A 14,030-nucleotide genomic window follows, 5' to 3' on the forward strand; every position below is an offset into this window, starting at 1 on the left:
TTTGGGTGCCAGCTTTTTGCACCTCCCTCTGGTGGGAAGGCCCTCCGAGGACAACCACACCTTGTCCCCCACCCTGATGACCTCCCCTAGTCGCCTGTGGCGATCTGCCCCCTTTTTGTACGCTTCCTTGGCCCTCTCCAAGTGTTCTCTGAGCTGCTGGTGCACCGTCTCCAGTTCCTCTGCCCAATCCTCAGCCTGTGGGCCCTCCTCCTCCTCCTCCCCCTCCCTCTCTGGGAAAGATCTGAGGTCGCGCCCGTAATTGGCCTTAAAGGGCGACACCCCTGTGGAGACGTGCACTGCATTGTTGTAGGCAAATTCTGCTAGTGGCAGGCGATCCACCCAGTCCGTTTGCCTCTGGCTGACGTAGCATCTCAGGTACTGCTGCAGAATGGCGTTGACCCTCTCCGCTTGTCCGTTGGTCTGCGGGTGTCTAGCCGTCGACAAGCTGACCTCCACCTGCAGGAGGTTCATGAGCCGCCGCCAGAACCTGGAAACAAATTGGCGGCCACGATCCGAAATAACCCTTAAAGGTAATCCATGCAGTCTGAAAACGTGATCAACAAACAGTTTGGCTGTCTCTTCTGCAGAGACTGCCCTGGCACACGGTATAAAGTGGCACATTTTGGACATGAGGTCCACCACCACCAACACTGCGGTCTTACCCCGGGAAGAAGGCAGATCTGTGATGAAGTCCATGGACACCACTTCCCACGGCCTGTGTGGCGTGGCTAAGGGCTCCAGCAACCCTGGTGGCGCTGCTCTGACCACCTTTGCCCGCTGGCAGGTGTCACAGCCCCGTACATAGTCTCGAACATCTTCCCTCACCCCTGGCCACCAGAAGTGTCTCATGACTAGGTGAGTGGTCTTGTCCCTTCCAAAATGCCCCGCCGTTGGGTTGTCGTGCATCTGTTTGAGGACCGTACGTCTGAGCTGGGTGGTGGGCAGGTACAGTGCACCCTTGTAGAAAAGCAGCCCTCTGCGTTCTGCAAAGTCTTTTGCCTGCTCCCTCCCCCCTCTCAGTTCTCTGAAGATGCGGTTGGCAAATTCATCCGCTGCCGTCAGTGCTGTGAGTTCTGCCTCGCTCACCACTGCTGCTCCGCAGGACCATGCCGACGGGGGGAAAATGTGCCTTGGGGCTGGTGGCTCCTCCTCCTCCATGTACTCTGGCTTGCGGGAGAGGGCATCCGCCCTGACGTTCTGCTCTCCCGGGATGTAGTGTATGGAGAAGTTGAAGTTCGAGAAGAACTCTGCCCACCGTATCTGCCGCTGGTTGAGCACCCTGGCAGTTCTCCAGAACTCCAGGTTCTTGTGGTCTGTGCACACCTGGATGGGGTGCTTGGCGCCCACCAGGAAGTGTCTCCAGTGCTGGAACGCCGCGTGGATCGCCAGAAGTTCCCGATCAAAAACTGTGTAGTTCCGCTCTGGCTGGGTCAGCTTCCTGGAGAAGAAGGCACAGGGTCTCCACTCTCTGTTGGCGTCCAGTTGCAACAAAATGGCGCCCACAGCTTTATCAGAGGCATCTGTCTCAATGCGTAGGGGCGCGTCCTGAACCACGTGGAACAGGTTCTGGTCTGAGGCGAACACCCTCTTGAGGCTTTCGAACGCTGCTTGCGCCTCTGGTGTCCACCGGAACTTCTGCTTGCCTCTCAGGCAGTCAGTGATGGGAGCCGTAACTCGAGAGAAGTTCTTGATGAACTTCCTGTAGAAGTTGGCGAAGCCTAGTAGGCGTTGGGCATCTTTGCGCGTCCTGGGGCTGTGCCAGTCCAGGATGGCCTGCACCTTGTCCTTGTCCATCGCTAGCCCCTTGTCTGACAGCTTGTAGCCCAGGAAGTCCACCTCCTTGGTGTGAAACTTGCACTTCTCCAGCTTCACATACAGGTGGTTCTCCTTCAGGCGCTGTAACACCTCCCTGACGTCCTTCACGTGCTGCACTGGGTCGTTGGAATAAATAAGGATGTCATCCAGAAAGACCAAGCATTTCCTGAAGAGGAGGGACCCCAGGACGTGGTGCATGAAGGCCTGGAAGCATGCTGAGCCCCCTTGCAAACCGAAGGGCATCACCAGATATTCAAAAGAGCCCAGAGGCGTGAACATCGTGGTTTTCCATTCATCGCCTTCCCGGATCCTGATTAAGTTGTACGCCCCCCTCAGGTCTAGCTTGGTGAAAATCTTACCCCTGCGTGCCGCTGTCAGGAGATCATCCACTCTGGGCATGGGGAAAGCCACTGGCTCTGTCACCGAATTCAGCCGTCTAAAATCCACCACAAGACGGCGCTGTTGCGTGTCTTTCTTGTCCACCCAGAAGACTGGGCTGCCCCCTGCTGCCTTGCTTTCTCTGATGAACCCCCGCTTGAGGTTCTTGTCGATGAAAGCGCGCAGATCCTCCAGTTCCTGGTCTGACATGGCGTACAGCTTGGCTGGGGGTATAGTTGCCCCTGGCACCAGGTTGATCTGGCAGTCAAAAGGCCTGTGCGGGGGTAGGTGGTCGGACTCCGCTTCGCTGAAGACCTCCTGCAGGTCCCAGTACGGCTTGGGTATCGCCTCACCCCCTTTGACGTGCATGGTGGCCACCGTGGCTATCGGAGGCCCCTCCCCTGGTTGGTGCTGCATGCAATGTTCCAGGCAAAAGTCCGATCCAAAAGTGATGCATCTCTGGTGCCAACTGATGGAGGGGTCGTGGCGCGCCAGCCAGCTCATGCCCAAGACGATGGGGGGGTCTGAGATGGTGGTGACGTTGAATGCCAGTGTCTCTGAGTGCCTCCCCACCGTCATTCTCATGGGGGGGGTTTGATGAGTGATGGCCCCTCCCAGCAGCTCTCTGCCGTCAATGGTTGCCACGTGCAGAGGAAAATCCAGCTGCAGAAGCTGGATCTGGTGCTCTTCTGCAAAGTTTCTCGAGAAGAAGTTCGCTGACGCCCCACTGTCAATTAGGGCGAGGACTGTCAGGGGATAGCCATTTGGAAGCGTGAGCGTCACTTCTAGAACCACTCCTGCTCTGGGAGGGGTGGGCTGGCTCTGCTCCTCTCTGTGCGGGTGGGTGGGCTGGGGCTGTTGTCTGCTGACTGTGCCTGGCTGCCGCCCCTTGTCTCCTGCAGCCAGGCTTTCCCGTTTCCCTGCTGTGGTGCTGCTTCAGTGGGGGAGGGCACAACCGTTCCCGCCTTTCCTTGCCACTCCCTGCGATGTGGGCAGTCTCTGACGAGATGCTGGGGGGAGTTGCAGAGAAAGCAATTCCCACCCCTTCCCTCCTTGCGTCTTGGCGCCGCTGGGGTTTGAAAAGCCCGCGCGCGCGCGCTATCAATCTGCATGGGTTCCTGGTCCTGACTGGCCCCAGGCGTGGCTTGAAAGGGCTGTTGGGGGAGTGGCTTCTCCTGCGACCGTGGGAACCAAGCCCGCTTTGCGCGCGTTGCTTGCTTGTCGCTCCACCGGGATTCCTGTCTCACCCCCACCGCCAGAGCCGCTTTGCTCAGCTGATCCATATTACTGGGCTTTGGACCTCTCGAGAGCTCATCCTTCACCTCCTCATGCAACCCCAAGTAGAACGCCGCTTGCATTGGGGGGGACCCCAGTTCCCACCCCAATCTGTGCACCAGCATGGTGAATTTCGCCCAATACGCGCGAACTGTCATATTTCCTTGGCGTAAATTATGAAGTTCCTCCTTAGTCTGGTCCATATGACTATCGGACGAATACATCGTTTTCAAACCTTCTAGAAATAGTTTGACATTCTTCATGCAAGGATTCCTTGTTGCAATTAACGGTCTTAGCCACTCCCTGGCTGCCCCGGTAAGGTGCTCCACAATAAACGCTACTCTGTGCTCATCATCAGGGAACTCATCGTGGTGCAGCTCAAGAGCATACACAATCTCAGTCTCAAAGCCCTGAAATTCCTTCGGGTCTCCATTGAACTTGCTAACTAGGGTCCCAGCTCTCCTTCCTGGCAGCACTTGGACTTGGGGTGCCCCTCCCGCCTTGTTTTTCTCTGCATCCAGCTTGTTTTGGAGGTCTACCGCCACCGCCCTTAATTGCTGCTCTTTTTCCTGAAGCTCTCTCACCTGTTCCGCAAGTTGTAGCCGGTCGTCCTGGACCTTCTTAGTCTCCTCTTTAGCTGCCTTCAATTCTCCCTGCGCCTGCAGCGACAGCTGCTGCAGTTCTAGCTGGGCTTGCTCAGCGATCTGCCGCCACTTCTCCGCCTCTGACACGCTCATCCCGGCAACTCCAACGTAGCCCAAAAATGATTAGGAGGTTGCTGTCACGGTGGCCGGAGTGGACTACTTCAGAGTAACGACGCCACGCAGCTCTGCATTTTATTCTTTTATTGGTGCTGCGTATTTACAGTGCTCAAGTCATTGCTATTTACACGGAGTGATGTGGTCAGTCGGTTTCAGAACCTCCTAATGGCTTTTGGCGCGTCTTTCTCCAACACAAAAGCTTTGGCAGACCCATCCTCTTGCCCCTCCTCTTCCTGCGTAATTCTGGAGTTGGGGGGATGGGTCTTCCCCCCTTGCTTGCCCCTTCCTGTCCCACCTGGGACCCTGGCTCCACTACCTTGCCTGAGCCTCGGACACGACTTCCTGCTTCCCCACTGGAATCGGAACTCTCCCTGCTTTCCCCTTTGCTCGGGGACGGGCTTGAACTCAGGAGGGGAGGGACTTCGCGATATCCCCTGTCCCTCACAAGTAAGAACTGTTTGACTGTGGAAGAAAGTAGTTCAGGTGATGTGGGACACTCCTGAACTGGAAGGTTTTAAAGCAAAGGTTGGATGGCCATCTGTCATGAATGCTTTTGTTGAAAATCCTGCACTGCAGGGGGTTGGAGCAGATGACTCTCACCATCCAATCCAATGCAACAATTCAATGATTCTGGGAGACTGTGATTCTCCCCGCTGTGAGTTCTTTGATGGGAAGTGAGAAAGGACTCCTGACTAAAACTCTCTCCGCATTCCAAGCATTTATATGGTCTCTCCATCGTATGAATTATTTGATGGGAAATGAGATGGGAGTCCTGACTAAAACTCCTTCCACATTCCAAGCATTTATGTGGACTCTCCCAGGTATGAGTTCTTTCATGGGAAGTGAGACTTCCCTTGTGACTGAATCTCATTCCACATTCCTCACACTGAAATGGTTTCTCCCCTGTATGGGTTCTTTGATGGGAAATGAGGTTATATTTCCAGTTGAAGCTCTTTCCACATTCCAAGCAATGATAAGGATTATCCCCTGTATGAATTATTTGATGGGAAGTGAGCTTGGCCCTTTCCTTGAAGCTCTTTCCACATTCCAAACACTGATAAGGTTTCTCCCCTGTATGAATTCTTTGATGGGTAGTGAGATTGGCCTGCTGATTGAAGCTCTTTCCACATTCCAAGCACTGATATGGTTTCTCTCCTGTATGAATTCTTTCATGGACAGTGAGATGAGCCCTCCAACCAAAGCTCTTTCCACATTCCAAGCACTGGTAAGGTTTCTTCTCAATGGGATTCTTCTGATGGGAAGTTGAATGGGAGCTATGACTGGCAGACTCCAAATTTTTATATGGTTTCTCCCCTGAGTGAATTTCATCATGGCCCCCCTTGTTCTTCATTTCCAATTCATCACCACCTGCAGAGAAAAGAGAAATGGATTAGAGCAGGCATCCCCAAACTGCGGCCCTCCAGATGTTTTCGCCTACAAGTCCCATGATCCCTAGCTAACAGGACCAGTGGTCAGGGATGATGGAAATTGTAGTCCAAAACATCTGGAGGGCCGAAGTTTGGGGATGCCTGGATTACAGCCTCATCAAGAAATGGAGCCCCCCCCCCGCCAAATTATTGAACAATGGTCATTAATGCTTGTGAGAGAGGAAGAACTGAAGGGAGATAGATGAGAGGTCTTGCTTCAGGGTTCACTGTGCTCTACATGGGGCTACCTTTGAAGGTGACCCGGAAACTGCAACTAATCCAGAATGCGGCAGCTAGACTGGTGACTGGGAGCGGCCGCCGGGACCACATAACACCGGTCCTGAGAGATCTACACTGGCTCCCAGTACGTTTCCGAGCACAATTCAAAGTGTTGGTGTTGACCTTTAAAGCCCTAAATGGCCTTGGTCCTGTTTACCCGAAGGAGCGTCTCCACCCCCACCGTTCAGCCCAGACACTGAGGTCCAGCTCTGAGGGCCTTCTGGCGGTTCCCTCATTGCGAGAAGTGAGGTTACAGGGAACCAGACAGAGGGCCTTCTCGGTAGCAGCACCCACCCTGTGGAATGCCCTTCCATCAGATGTCAAGGAAATAAGCAGTTATCCTAATTTTAAAAGACATCTGAAGGCAGCCATGTTTAGGGAAATTTTTTAATATTTAATGCTGTATTTTAATATTCAATTGGGAGCCGCCCAGAGTGGCTGGGGAGACTCAGCCAGATGGGTGGGGTATAAATAATAAATTATTACTATTGTTATTATTATTATCATTATCACACTCTGCCTTTTAAGATAGGGGAATGAATTGGGGTGAACCTCAAATGCTCTGATTTCAGGGGATTTCAGCATAGAATACAATGAAGTCAAACTAAATAAAAATATAACGGAGAGGATAAATAGGAAAGGAAAGTAAGTTGGATAAATAGAAGATGAAGAAGAAGAAAAAGAAAAGAAAAACACAAAGCCCTCTATATTAACTATTATTCTGGAGCAGAGGAATGGAGGCGCCATGGACAGAAACAGTCAGAAACATTCTGTGATGGCAGAGAGAGAGCTGGAAGAAAAGGGATCTTTCGTTCAAGCTGAAGTAAACTCAGGAGGGAAAGCCACCAAGCAACTGGCAACTCATCTGGGGGGGAAATGGAAGGAGAGTAATTGGAAGTAATTTAGGAAGTTTCTTCCTAAATTAAGGTGGGACATCATGACCAACAGGAGATGGGATTGGGTACAAATTAATGAACATACAATAAATAAAGAATTATAGATTATTATCCTAATAAGGAACACTCATTGTACTGGACCAGAGGAAAAATTTTCTTGAAAACTACTGAGAATTGGAGTTTTTGCATGCAAAGGAAAATGAACGAACTTGAGGTGTCTGAGAAAACACCACCTAGCAGAATAAGGAATAGCTGGGTATTGTCTTGCAATACAGCTGGATAATCATCCGTTCAAGGTGAGCTGTTGGGGTGTGAGAATCCCAGATGCTGTAGGTGGCGCTGTTCAGCACCATCAAAATCAGGGATGTTCCTCACATAGAAAAATTAGTACGGAATTTCAAAAAAGATATTAAGATCCAACAGGGAGCCTTACCAAGAGCAGCCATGGTCCCACAATTCTCCTTTATGACTTTTGTATGCAGAGCTTGTATGCAGAGCTTTCCAGTCAGGATCCAGCAACACCTACTCCTCACCCAGGAAAGTAACAGCAACGTCTTCAAAGGACAGTGAACTCTTTAAAAGAGACAGAAAGGTCCTCCTCTTAGCCAGTATAATGATTATATTACCACAAATTGTTTTGCTGTTTCCTGTTAAGTGCTGTGCTATCTTAACGGGATTGTTTTGTTTTCCATACATTCTAAGTATGGATGCTTCTTTTATCGTCTTAATGGAATTATTTTATTTTGTGTTTTGTTCTGTGCAGTGTTCTGTGTAGGTGGAGGACACACTCAATGTCCTAAACACAACTTCAAGGGGCACATGGGGGGGGGGCAGAAGGTGGAAAGTCCAGTTGTGCAACAGATGGGGCTGGTTAGGTGAATCCTGGTTACATTCTTTTTATGGTTTGTAAACTAGTGAGAAGCATATTTTTAGTATTTCACAATAAGTAGACAAATAAAACAGCAACATTAAATAATGTTAACGACATTCAGAAGAATAATTAAGGTGAATAAGTTCCTTCTTCTCAGCACATAAACCTTCAATAATACTGTCAGTCTTTGTTAAGGGCAGTTTTGACAGAAGCCAAGAGGAAGAGGCGAGAGATTCCTTGGACTTCAGAGGACCCCTGGCTGCCCCACCCCTCTGCCTCTTTCCCCACAAGGCTGCTTTCCCCTACCTGATCTGCTTCTACAGCTGCTGCTTCCCCTCCGCCACCAAGAAAAGATGGATGAGGAGGTCTTGCCAGCAACCTTTTATCACCTGCAAGAGACAAATGTAAGTGGGAAGCCAGTCTAGTGTCCAGATCAAGGGAAGTAATAGCAGCGTTCTATACTGCTTGGTCAGACCACACATGGAATCATAGCTGCCAAGTTATCCCTTTTTTAAAGGGATTTTCCCTTATGCTGAATAGGCTTCCTCGCGAGAAAAGGGAAAACTTGGCAGCTATGCATGGAATACTTTAGCCATATATGGACGACAATTTAGGAAGGATGTTGACAAGCTGGAACATGTGCAGAGGAGCGTAGCCAAGATGATCAAGGGTCTGGAAGCCAAGCCTTGTGAGGAACGGTTGAGGGAGATGGGAAAAGAGGAACCTAAGAGGAGGCGAATTGACTCAGTGGATTCAAGGAGCTTCTAAGTATCTGAGGGCAAGGGGTGTTCAAGAACGGAACAGCCTCCCTGCAAAGGCTGGTGGACTCTCCTTCCATGAAGATTTTAAAAGTGTTATGGATGCTTTAGTTGGGATTCTTGTAAAGCAGGGAGTTGGACTATTAGATGACTGCCAGGGTCCCACTCTACAATTTGATGATTCTATGAAAGTCTCATTTGCTGAATGCTCTCTGATTTGGGGTTGTGTTGAGCTGTCGTGGATGGGGTGGCGCTGTAGTCTAAACCACAGAGCCTCTTAAGGTTGCTGCTTGTAAGGTCGGAGGTTCAAAGCTGCGTGACAGGCTGAGCTCCCGGTGCTGTCCCATCTCCTGGCAACCTAGCAGGGTTGAAAGCGAGTAGATAAATAGGTACCACTGCAGCAGGAAGATAAACGGCATTCCGTGCGCTCTGGCACTCATCACGGTGTCCTGTTGCTCCAGAAGCGGTTTAGTCCTGCTGGCCACCTGACCCTGAATCCTGTCTGTGGACAAACGCCGGCTCCCTCAGGCTGAAATCAGCGATGAGAGAGAGCCGCACCTCCAAGTTGAATTCAACTGGACTTAACCATCCAGGGGTCCTTTACCCGCTACGAACATGAGTTTGACCAAACTGCGGGAGGCAGTGGAAGACAGGAGTGCCTGGCGTGCTCTGGTCCATGGGGTCACGAAGAGTCAGACACGACTAAAGGACTAAACAACAACAACCTCACCTTGCCTGGCTCCTTCATGCGGAATTTTGTGGGTGCCCCAGGGCCCCACGGAGCTGGCACAATAAGGAATAGAGTTTCCTACCTGCAGCGAACTCGCCTCCCGCTCTGGTTTGCAGAAAAGAAGGGGCCTGGACCCTCTGCTCCCTCACTTGGGTGTCCCATGCTTTGGAAGACCCCCTATGCACCCTCCCCTGCAGGCAGCCCTGGGGCGGACCCCCTTCTCCCCAATGCACCCTCTGGGGAAGCGAGAGGAGGCTCACCAGATCCCCGAAGAGGCGGAGCAGAGAGCGGCCAGATCCCTTCGTCTCTCTCTCGAGGAAGGAAGGCAGGCGCTGAGGAGGGAGGGGCTTTGGCGCTGGAGGACCTGCCCGCTTCGCCTTCCTTTCCTGTCCTCTCTAGGAATGTAACTCCGCTCCTCTTAACCCTTGGCCAGCCGAGAGCACCCTTCTCTCCCTTTCCAAAGCACGAGCGTCGCGCATCCCCGCCGGGGAGGATTTTTCGGGGGGGGGGGTGACCCTCTTGGCTGGCGAGCTGAGCTGCTCCCTCCCTTGGAAACAGCAGCAGGAGGGGCAGCTGGCAGGAGGAAAGGCTCCACAATTCCACTCCCACAAAGACACTTCAAAGGATAAAGTTTAATTAGCCAAAGGCCAGATGGTTATACAGTGGTACCTCGGTTTATGAACACAATTGGTTCCGGAAGTCTGTTCATAAACTGAAGCGTTCATAAACTGAAGCAAACTTTCCCATTGAAAGTAATGGAAAGTGGATTAATCCGTTCCAGACAGTCCGTGGAGTACTTAAACTGAAGCGTTCATAAACTGAAGCAAACTTTCCCATTGAAAGTAATGGAAAGTGGATTAATCCGTTCCAGACAGGTCCGCGGAGTACTTAAACTGAAATGTTCATAAACTGAAGCATGGGTGTAATTGGTTCCGGAAGTCTGTTCATAAACTGAAGCGTTCATAAACTGAAGTGAACTTTTCCATTGAAAGTAATGGAAAATGAATTAATCCGTTCCAGATGGGTCCGCGGTGTTCATAAACCGAAAATTCATAAACCGAGGTGTTCATAAACCGAGGTTCCACTGTATTGTAATTCCAAACTCTCAGCCAATCAACAGTCCCTCCTCCCAGCTAACATTACCTTAAATCAATTATAATATAGAAGTTGACACTATTATTACATTAATTACTTTGCTAGAGGAGTATACAGCTTTAAATACAACATAAGAATATGACACCCAAATTTTAAGCAGACAAACATGCATGAACCATTTCTAAGAGTCTCATGGGAGAGCCAGTGTAGTATATTGCCTAGAATATTCGACTACACCCTGGGAGACCTGGGTTCAAATCCCTACTTGGCCATGAAGCTCACTGGGCGGCATAGCTGCCAAGTTTTCCCTTTTCTCGCGAGGAAGCCTATTCAGCATAAGGGAAAATCCCTTTAAAAAAGGGATAACTTGGCAGCTATGCTGGGCGGCCTTGGGGAGCCTAACCTACCTCACAGTTATTCTCACTGTTATGTATTGGTTTGTGTACATGAGTTTCTCTGCTAGTCCTGTAACTACCTTTCCCGCTCCTGGGCGATGCAAATGGGTGCGGTGACAGTTGCTATTGGTTAACTTGTTAGCACAATTTGGATCCTCACTCTGATAGGTTCCCGCCAAAATCTAAATGTATCCTTTTCCCAACCCCTACTCCTGAGAGTATAAAAGGAGCTCACCCTTTCCCTCCAGTTCAGTCAAGATTCCTACTGCAATAAAGAAGACTGTTCCTGTTATACTTGACTCCTAGCAGTTCCTTGCTAGTATGCTGAATCACTATTCTGAGCTGACTTCATGAAGAGCTGAAATCACACTCACGACATAACAACTGGCGACGAAGGTGGGATCGGAATTCTGAGGCTGCAAGGAGACATTCCCTTGGCCCAGGTTCCGAGTTCGAGGGTTGAGTAACGAAAACTGCTGTTCACGCTCAAGCCCTCACCGACCAGCATCAGTCAACCTGACCAGCCGCGGAATGGAGGCCGACAGAGTGTTGGAACCCTTCCAGCTCAGCTCTCCACACAAATGGGAGGATTATGCAGAGCGGTTCGAGTTCTATGCAACAGCAAGGGGTATTACAGACGCCGCCAAGAGTTTCTCAGTTGTTGTGGCCCAGAGACCTTCGAGCTAGCAAAGGCACTGCTGGCGCCAGTTAAACTACAGGATGCCTCTTTGAGAGACATCATAGACAAACTGACTAGTCATTTGGCTCCGACAGCAACCAAGATGTCCAGGCGGGTTGATTTCTACAAACGGCAGCAGCAAGCAGGGGAGCCTGCGGCAACGTTTCTAGCTGAGCTCCGGAAGCTTGCACAGCATTGTGGGTTCTCCAACCTCGAGGAAAGCCTGAGAGACCGTTTTGTCTGTGGCCTCAGTAGCAGCAAGGCCCGCCGCCGCATCATCGCGAAAGAAGAGGTCACCCTTGCCTCCGCTCTGCAGGAAGCCATTGCCACGGAAGCCACAGAGAAGGAAGAGTCCGCCGACGTACTCAGGCCAGCGAAAGCACCGTTGAACACCACCCATTTCACGGGAGACCCTGTAGCCAGTCCAGACCAGAGCCCCGTGCGAGGGGTTGAGTTGGTCCGCCAGAGTACCACTGCATCCAAAAACCATCGCCCCGCTTGTGCCGGCTGTGGGGGAAACCACGACAGGAAAAATTGCCGTTTCCGTGACGTCACGTGCCGGGCATGTGGCCGGTTGGGCCACCTTGCAAGGGTCTGTCGTTCTGCCACCTCTGATTCTGCAGTGTCCCCGAGATCTTCGCACCACAGATCTGCATCCAGCACTCACCTCGTTGATGACTGCAACTACCTCACTGTAATAAATGGGAAGACCGTACCCTTCCCTGCACAGGAGAAGACAACCATCCGGGTCCAGATTGAAGGGCATCCCTGCGACATGGAAGTGGACTCTGGGTCAGGATTTTCCATGGTCTCCGACCGAACTGCCCGCTCCTTCTTTCCGGGGGGTAAGTTTCCCTCATTGGAGACTTTTCCAGCCACACTGCAGTCATACACGGCAGGCCGCATTTCAATTTTGGGAATGTGCTCCGTCAAGGTACAGTTCAGAGCCAGGACAGCCGTACTGAAGCTTGTGATTGCTAAGGGTAACCGTCCCAGTCTGTTGGGCACGGACTGGTTTCCAGCATTGGGACTGGGGATTTCGGGGCTTAATTCTGTTACAGTGACTAATGAAAAATTTGATGTATTGTACCAGGAGTTTGCAATGCTTTTTGATGGATCCCTGGGGTGTTACAAGGGGGCCCCTATTGATTTTGCCCTTGATCCAAGTATTGCTCCCATCTGGCTTAAGCCCAGGCGAGTTCCTTTCGCCCTTAAGCCAAAAATTGATGCTGAATTAGATAAACTTGTAGCCCAAGGGGTATTAGAACCTGTTGAATCCGCCAGATGGGAGACCCCAATTGTCACGCCCTTGAAGGCAAATGGGGAAGTGCGCATATGCGCAGATTACAAGTGTACAATTAACAAAGCGTTACGGGGCAATTCATACCCCATTCCAGTAGTTTCTCAGTTGTTGGCCACGTTATCTGGGGGCACGGTATTTGCAAAGCTTGACTTGGCTCAGGCATACCAACAACTGCCAGTGTCGGAGCACTCTGCTGAGGCTCAGACCATTGTCACCCACAAGGGTGCATTTAGCGTAAAAAGGCTCCAGTTTGGGGTCAGTGTGGCACCGGGAATCTTTCAGGGGCTTATGGAGCGCCTCTTACGAGGGCTTCCGGGGGTCTTGCCCTATTTTGATGATGTTCTTATCGCTGGGAAAAATGCTCAGGACCTGCTTGAGCGTGTCCGTGCTGTTTTAATCAGATTGCAGGATGCGGGGCTTAAGCTTAAAAAGGAGAAGTGCGTTTTCAGGGTGCCCAAAGTCGATTTTTTAGGGTACGAGATTGATGCAGCTGGAATCCACCCCACAGCGGCCAAAACAAAGGCCATTGCGGAGGCCCCTCGGCCAGGGAACAAAACAGAACTTCAGGCCTTCTTAGGCCTTCTCAACTTTTACCACGCCTTTCTCCCTCATAAGGCGACCATTGCAGAGCCCCTCCACAGATTGTTAGAAAAAAAAAAGTAGTTGGTGTTGGACCCAGGTCCATCAGAGGGCTTTTGATGCGCTTAGGGGTATGCTTTCGAACCGGAGTGTTCTCACCCATTTTGACGAGTCCAAGCCACTGGTGTTGGCATGTGACGCATCACAGTATGGTCTGGGGGCCGTCCTTAGTCACAGGGGCCCTGACGGGAGTGAGAGGCCAATTTCGTTTTACTCACGGACTCTGTCCGATACAGAGCGCAACTATGCTCAAATAGACAAGGAGGCTCTGGCCATTGTGGCAGGTGTTAAAAAATTCCATGATTATGTCTACGGTCGGCCTTTTACCATTCAGACTGATCACAAGCCCCTGCTAGGGTTGTTCGTCCCTCACAAACAGACCCCTCGGATGCTCTCTCCTCGCATGCTACGTTGGTCTATATTTTTAAATGGGTATCAGTATGAGTTGTGTCATGTAAAGGGTACACATCTATGCCATGCGGATGCCCTAAGCCGTTTGCCCTTGCCCCATATTTCCGACAGGGACCCTGCACCTGCTGAGTGTGTCATGATGCTAGAGGCGCTGCCGGGCCCTCTGGTCAAGGCCCCCGAAATTGCCACCCGAACAATGAGAGACCCCGTCCTTGCCCGTGTCCTTGCTTGGGTGGGGAGGGGGTGGCCAGAGGGTCCCCAGCCAGAGTGTTTCAGGGCATTCAAAACCAGGCAGCATGAGCTCTCCCTGCACTGGGG

General features: G+C 51.2%; 1 protein-coding gene across 1 annotated transcript in view; it reads right to left on the reverse strand.

The window, feature by feature from the left end:
* LOC132591148 (zinc finger protein 260-like) overlaps positions 1-14,030 on the reverse strand; it is a 29,060-nt gene that overhangs the window by 2,666 nt on the left and 12,364 nt on the right. The window contains exon 5 of the mRNA XM_060281406.1: positions 4,682-5,463. Coding sequence (XP_060137389.1) covers positions 4,771-5,463 — 693 coding nt within the window. The 3' untranslated portion in view covers positions 4,682-4,770. The remainder of the gene's footprint in view (positions 1-4,681; positions 5,464-14,030) is intronic.

The sequence above is a fragment of the Zootoca vivipara genome, chromosome 13 (assembly GCF_963506605.1).
Source record: "Zootoca vivipara chromosome 13, rZooViv1.1, whole genome shotgun sequence".
NCBI lineage: Eukaryota > Metazoa > Chordata > Lepidosauria > Squamata > Lacertidae > Zootoca > Zootoca vivipara.